The sequence below is a fragment of the Elephantulus edwardii genome, unplaced genomic scaffold (assembly GCF_000299155.1).
Source record: "Elephantulus edwardii isolate Elephantulus edwardi_28Jun2011 unplaced genomic scaffold, EleEdw1.0 scaffold00126, whole genome shotgun sequence".
NCBI classification, from domain to species: domain Eukaryota; kingdom Metazoa; phylum Chordata; class Mammalia; order Macroscelidea; family Macroscelididae; genus Elephantulus; species Elephantulus edwardii.
The window spans coordinates 3,560,483-3,567,607 of record NW_006399876.1 but is presented as its reverse complement, the minus strand read 5'-3'; the positions used below and the strand labels follow the sequence as shown (position 1 = coordinate 3,567,607).

Sequence of the window (7,125 nt, the reverse complement as noted above, 5' to 3'; positions counted from 1 at the left end):
ATTGATTGTGCTTGGCTGTACATGTACATATCCTTCAAGATGTATCATGGGGGTGTTGCAACCTAGAAGACACAAATTTGACTAACAAGTTATAAGTACAGCATCATGAGCTTCTGTGGAAGGACCCTTGTGGAGGTCATGTGGGGTCTAGTTTGAATGTCTCACTCTTTTCTGAAGAACAGCTTCCTGCAGCCCTGGCTTTGTTTCTGCCATTCTTGTCCACCACTGTGATGTGAGCCAAAGTGACTGCTAGAAACAGCAACTGAAGAGCAGCCACCTCTTTTCATGAGAGACTTTCTCGGAGTAACTTAAAGCCAGTAGGAAGGGCAGGGCCTGTGGACATTCATTCCTGTACGCAGTGCCTTTTTCTGTAGCAGGGGACCTGACCCTGCTGTACAGTAGGCCTGCTGAGGGTGTCCTCCCACCCCAGACTGCTACCTGCCTGCCTGGGGATGGCAGCCCTGGCCCCGGCCCCGCCCTTGCGCTGTGCCTCATCTAGGTCTTACAATGTCACCTTCGTCTTACCTGTGGTTCACCTGCATCTCACCTGTGTCACCTTCGTCTTACCTGGGGTTCACCTGCAGCTCATCTCTGTCACCTTCCTCTTACCTGTGGTTCACCTGCATCTCACCTGTGTCACCTTCGTCTTTCCTGTGGTTCACCTGAAGCTCACCTGTGTCACCTTTATCTTACCTGTGGCTCACCTGCATCTTTCTTCTCCGCAGTGGCTATGGATGCTGGGATCACTACCATGAGTCAGACACGCTCTTGCACTCGCTCGAAGTCTTGGCGGCCCTGTTGGAATCTCCAGTGACCCAGGATATCATCTGTGACGTGGGCATGTGAGTACCACTGCGAGGAGGTTCAGGACGAAGGGAGGGTCTGAGGCCGGTGCCACCCTGCAGCCCTGCTGTGAACGTGTCCATTGCACAGCTGCAGAGCTCTCGTCCAGGTGTTGCCAGAGGTGGACGAACTCAACTGCTATTCAAGAGGCTGGAAGTCCACCTGAAGGTGGCTTGGAAGAAAGACCTGGCACTCCACTTGCTAAAATCCAGCCTAAATACGCCACAGAGCACAGCTGTGCTGACACACGTGGCGTCTCCATGAGGCGAGTTTGGCTCAGCCGCTGTGGTTTAAAAGGCCTTATATTGAAACGTAGGCTCTGTGCCCCCTCCGGTCCCACAGTCTCCTAACCCCACCCCTCCCTAGTCACAGCAGCTACTGAACGCAGGCTGTGCGTGTCCCCCTGCACACACTCGGCTCACGCGGGAGCAGAGCTCACCTTGTCACCTTGTGGAGCGCCTGTCCCCAGTCGCTGGGGAGTCTGGAGTGGTCCACATCACCCACATGAACAGGCCTCACTGCATGTCCTGTGAGGAGCCGTGGAGGCCATGCCCACACCGCCCGTGCCTGAGGCTGATTCTGTTCACCCTCTGGCTCCTTCTGTCCTGTTTTATCCCGCATGAGGATGGCCATTTATACTTGTTTCGTTCTTAGCATATGCCTTGCATATTTTTTTCCTTTCCTTTTTATTATTGTTAAAATGCAGATTATTTTTTAGAGCAGTCTTGGGTTTTAGTAAAGTTGTAGATCTTGTCCTATGTGCCTGTGTTGCAGTGATGGACCAGTATGGATACATTATTGTTAATGAAAGTTTGTAGTTACCAGTATGGAGACACTGTTAAAAGTCCAGCCAGTTTTCAGAGGCAGTAAATCCCATAGGAAGAGATTCCCCATCTTTTTTCTGCAGTGCAACTTGTGGATTTGAACATTTGCTTCTGGACTGGCAGCTTAGCCCTTTCCCACTAAGCCGCCAGAGCTCCCTAATAGAACTCTGGAGCTGTCAATGTAGATACATTGTTGCTAATGACAGTCCATCCTTCACAGTAGGGCTCCATCTTTCCCCTGTGAGGAATGTATCATGTGGTATGTCTGCCACACAGGAAGATGCACAATTGGGTCACTGCCTTAGCCATGTCCCATGCTCCATCTGTCCACCCTCACTCCCTGAGCCTCTGGTGACCACTCACCGGTCACCATGTTCATAGTTTTTCCTGATCCAGAATGTCCTGTGCTTGGACCACACAGTTCATAGCTTTTCAGATCAGCTTCTCTCACTGAAGCTCTGCTAGCCTGCTGTCTTACATGTTGCTCTGCCAGTGGTTCGAATCCATCAGGTGCTCCTTGGAAGAAAGCTGAGCCCCCTCCTTCCGTAAAGACCCACAGCCTGAGGGAAACCACAGAGGCCGTCATGAGTCGGAGTCACCTTGGCAGCCGAGGGCTGTTTCAGTAGGAACGCTGGTGGTACAGTGGTCCATTTCCTCCTGTGCGATTAACTGCCTCTGAAAACCTGCTGGAGAGTACAGCTCTGAGTCGGTTCTGGCTCCACAATACACAGCAACAACCATTTAAAAGGTCGGCAGTTTGAAGCCACCAGATGCAACATAGGCAAAGGTTGAGGCTGCCAGCACCCCTGACAATGATCGTCTTGGAAACTCTGCAGGGTAGCTCTGCTGTGTCCCATAGGGTCACTGTGAGCCCGGATGGACTTGGCTGTGGGTCATCTGTCACGTAAGAGTGAGCTTGTCCAGTTTCCTGTGTTTCCTCACAGGTCTTTCTGTGACCGAATGACCCAACACCACCTGGTGATGTGATTGTCCCACAGTGTGCCTGTCCTAATGGCTGATTCGAGACTGCTGTGGTTCTCCTGAAGGATCTGGGCTCACCTGAGCAGGATGTGGGGTGCCGGGCGTTGTCTCACTCACGGGGCCTCATGCCCCAAGCTGACCTCTCTCTCTCTTCCACCACAGGCCCGTCATGCACAGGAATGTCCGCTACAACTGCAGGGTCATCTTTCTCAACAGGTAAGTCGCCAGGCGGGTCAGCCTGCCCTGAGAGTGAGGGCTGTGGCTCTCACCTGCCCGGCTCACCTGCCCACCTCACCTGGTTCTCAGCTCCCAGACCATGGGGAGGGGACGGTGGGGGAGGGAACTGGCATTCTGCCACCAGTGGTCCCTGGAGGCCATATGTCCTCCACTTGACCACCTGCTTCTGTTAAACCCGCTGACTGAATAGAGACACTGTCCAGCCAAACAGAACTGCCCTGGGGGCTTCCTAAGGTGGCTGTGTCTACAGGGCAGACCCTTCCCCTTCTCCCAGGGAGTTATTGGTGGGTTCGAACTGTCAACCTTTCAGTTAATTGTTGAGTGCTCGCCCACTGTGCCATGAGGCTCCTTCGCTTGAAGATGGCACCCTAGAGAGCCCTCTGGGGCAGCTCTGCTCTGTCATGTGGGGTCACTGTAGTCAAACAACTGTGTGGCAGTGACGCAGGTCAGTTTGTGACTCCATAGCCCCAGGGAGGGATGATGTTTCTGGGAGTCCTGCTGGCACTCGCCAGGCAGCCCCTGAGAGCGGTGTCACCCACACACTCCTGCTGATGGGCCTGGCCCCGCCCACAGGAGGATCCTGCTTATGCGCCCCAAGATGGCCTTGGCGAATGCAGGCAACTACCAGGAGCTGCGCTGGTTCAGCCCGTGGGCCAGGAGCCGGTGAGTCGGGCGCCGTGGGCGTGAGTGCGGTGTGCGGTCAGTCCCTGGACATTGAATCATCCTCTTACCTGGGTGCAGACTTGGGGAATAGGAACACAGGGCCAGGGGCCTGCCCTCAGGGTCCAGCCACTTGGATGCAGCCGGCTTTGTGCCGCTGGTTAAACTATACCCAGCTTGTCACAACTCAGGGAGTCCGGAGCACAGTGGTTAAAGCATTCAGCTGACCATGGGTTGATGGGTCAAGCCCTCCAGCCACTTACAGGAGGAATAAGAAGAGGCGTGCTCTTGTTACGATCCATAGCCCCAGGATGTCAGTGGGGGCAGAACACCTCTAACAGGTGGCAAATCCAGCAGCTGCTCCCCAGAAAAAGACGAGGTGTTCTGCTTCCAGGGCCCCCAGCCTCGGAAACACTGTGGGCAGTTCTCTTCCAGCCAGGGCCTCTCCGTCCCTCAGGGTCGATGCAGATCAGGGTACCTAGGTGGCAGGGAGGGTGGTTTATTAAGCTTTATGTAAAACTCTGCCGTCAGCTTCCGCACAGGATGCTGGGGGAGGTCAGTCACAGAAGGACGAGTTGTGTATGGAATGTCTAGAATATGCAAGTGCAGAGAGCAAATCCTACGTAAACGGCACGAAACATCTAGAAAAGGCAAGTCTGCCTGACAGTTTATTAGTGATTGCCAGGGGCTGTGGGCAGGGCGAGGGGAAAGAATGAGATGTTAAAAAGAAAATGCTGAAATGGGTGGAAGCGAACCCATGAACACCAGCAAATGACAGTGAACACTGTGTGGTACGTGGAGCCCAGCCATCCAGACAGATGGGATTCTGGTAATAGACCACGCAGATATCAGACCCGTGAAGGCCCACATCAGAGCAGGGATAACACCCGTACACGTACAAGGAAGTCCAGTGAGAACCACTATCATTCAAATATATGCACCAACAACTCGAGCCAATGAGGAGCAAATAGGTGACTTTTACCAATTTTTGCATCAGAAGTTGATTGAACATGCAATCAAGATGCATTAATAATAATGGGTGAATGGAATGCGAACAAGGAAAAAGGATCAGTACTCAGAAAGCATAGACTTGGTGACAGAAATTAGGCTGGGGATAGAATGATAAAATTCTCTACAATGTTTTATTCATTGCAAATACCTGTTGTAAACAACATAAACGCAGCCTGTACACATGGATCTTACCTGATGCTACGCACAGCAATCATATAGATTACATCTGTGGAAAGAATCGCTGGAGAAGCTCAATATCAGCTGTGAAAACTAAGCCAAGTGTTGACTGTGGAATAGACAATCAACTACTCATATACAAGTTCAAACTAAAGCTAAAGAAGCTTAAGTCAAATCCACAGGAACCAAAATTTGACCTTGAGTTCTATCCCACCTGAATTTCAGAACCATCTCAGGAACAGGTCTGAGGCCTTGAGCACCAGTGAACAAAGAGCAGGTGAACTATGGGAGGATATCAAGAAGATCATCCACAAGGAATGCAAAAGGTCATTACAAAGACAGATGAGGAAGAAAGGAGAAAGGACAGGGATGGATGGCAAACAGGGATGGATGGCAAAAGAGACTCTGAGTAAAGCACAAGACGGCTGAGAAGCCAACAAAGGGAAGAAGTTAAGAAGATGAACAGATTTCAGAGCGCAGCATGGGAAGACAAAACAAAGTATTGAAATTTGCAAAGAACTGGAGTCAGAAAATCAAAAGGGCTAAACTCGCTTCGCATTTCTTAAGCTGAAGGAAAGGAAAGGCATTTCTTAAGCTGAAGGAAAGGAAAAACAAATTCAGTACAACCACTCTGGAAGGCACTTGGCACTTCCTAAAAAACCTGAATATAGAAATTCCATATGACCCAGCAATCACTTCCATTGCTTGGAATATAACCCAAGAAAATGAGAACTGAGGCTCAAATGGAAACTTGTACACCTATGTTCATAGCAGCATTATTCACCATCGCAAGAACATCGAAATAGCCCAGATGTCCAACCACAAACAAATGGATTGGTAAGTTGTGGTCCATTCACACAGTGGAATACTACATAGCACGCAGGAGTAAAGATTTTGTAAATTACTACCTAACGTGGGAGAACATTATGCTGAGTGAACTAACTCAGTCCCACAAGACAAAGACTGTATAAAACCATTATTATAGAATGAGTATGAGGATCCAAGGTGAGAGCAGAGTGGAAATAGAGGGGTGAGGATGTGGGGAGGGGAGGGTGTTAATCATAGGGTTGTACAGTTCGATGGGTGGTTAGGATGAAGGAAATGGGAAGGATCTTTTGTGAAAAGCAATATATTCAAACTTTGTAAATAAATCAAAATAAAATAGTGGGAAAAAAACCCACAAAAAAACCCAAAACAAATTCATCCCATAAGTTGCAATATTTAAGGATGCTATGGTCAGAATATTAATTGATCCAGGAAGCATTAAAAGAAGATGGAAGGGCCCCTTTTCTCTGAGGAATCACCATGGCGGCTGGGACCCTGTACACATACCCTGAAAACTGGAGGGCCTTTAAGGCCCTCATCGCCGCTCAGTATGGCAGGGCTCAAGTCCGCGTGCTCTCCGCACCACCCCACTTCCATTTCGGCCAAACCAACCGCACCCCTGAATTTCTCCACAAGTTTCCAGCTGGCAAGGTTCCAGCTTTTGAGGGTGACGATGGATTCTGTGTGTTTGAGAGCAATGCCATTGCCTATTACGTGAGCACTGATGAGCTTCAGGGAAGTACCCCAGAGGCAACAGCCCAGGTGGTGCAGTGGGTGAGCTTTGCCGACAGCGACATCGTTCCCCCAGCCAGCACGTGGGTGTTTCCCACCTTGGGCATCATGCACCACAACAAGCAGGCTACAGAGAATGCTAAGGAGGAGGTGAGGCGAATTCTGGGCCTCCTGGACCTTCACTTGGCCTCCTGGACCTTCACTTGAAGACGAGGACTTTCCTGGTGGGTGAACACGTCACCTTGGCTGACATCACGGTGTCTGTACCCTGTTGTGGCTCTAAGAACAGGTGCTAGAGCCAGCTTTCCGCCAGGCTTTCCCTAACACCAACCGCTGGTTCCTCACCTGCATTAACGAGCCTCAGTTCCGGGCGGTCCTGGGGGAGGTGAAGCTCTGTGAGAAGATGGCCCAGTTCGATGCTAAAAAGTTTGCAGAAAGCCAGCCTAAAAAAGATGTCCCACGGAAAGAGAAGGGACCCCGGGAGGAGAAGCAGAAGGCCCAGGCTGAGCGGAAGGAAGATAAAAAGGCTGCTGCTGCCGCTGCTCCCGAGGAGGAGGTGGACGAACGTGAGCAGGCACTCGCTGCCGAGCCAAAGCCCAAGGACCCCTTTGCTCACCTGCCCAAAGTACCTTCGTGTTGGACGAGTTTAAGCGCAAGTACTCCAATGAGGACACGCTGACTGTGGCCCTGCCCCATTTTGGGGAGCATTTTGATAAGGACGGCTGGTCCTTATGGTCTGCCGAGTATCGCTTCCCTGAGGAGCTCACCCAGACCTTCATGAGCTGCAACCTCATCACTGGAATGTTCCAGCGATTGGATAAGCTGCGGAAGAACG

At 51.0% G+C, this 7,125-nt stretch overlaps 1 protein-coding gene across 1 annotated transcript in view; it reads left to right on the top strand.

The window, feature by feature from the left end:
• The window catches only part of NADSYN1 (NAD synthetase 1), a 51,029-nt gene that overhangs the window by 9,798 nt on the left and 34,106 nt on the right, over positions 1-7,125 (top strand). The window contains exons 3-5 of the mRNA XM_006893219.1: positions 726-842; positions 2,811-2,864; positions 3,459-3,548. Of these exons, the coding sequence (XP_006893281.1) occupies positions 726-842; positions 2,811-2,864; positions 3,459-3,548 (261 nt within the window). The remainder of the gene's footprint in view (positions 1-725; positions 843-2,810; positions 2,865-3,458; positions 3,549-7,125) is intronic.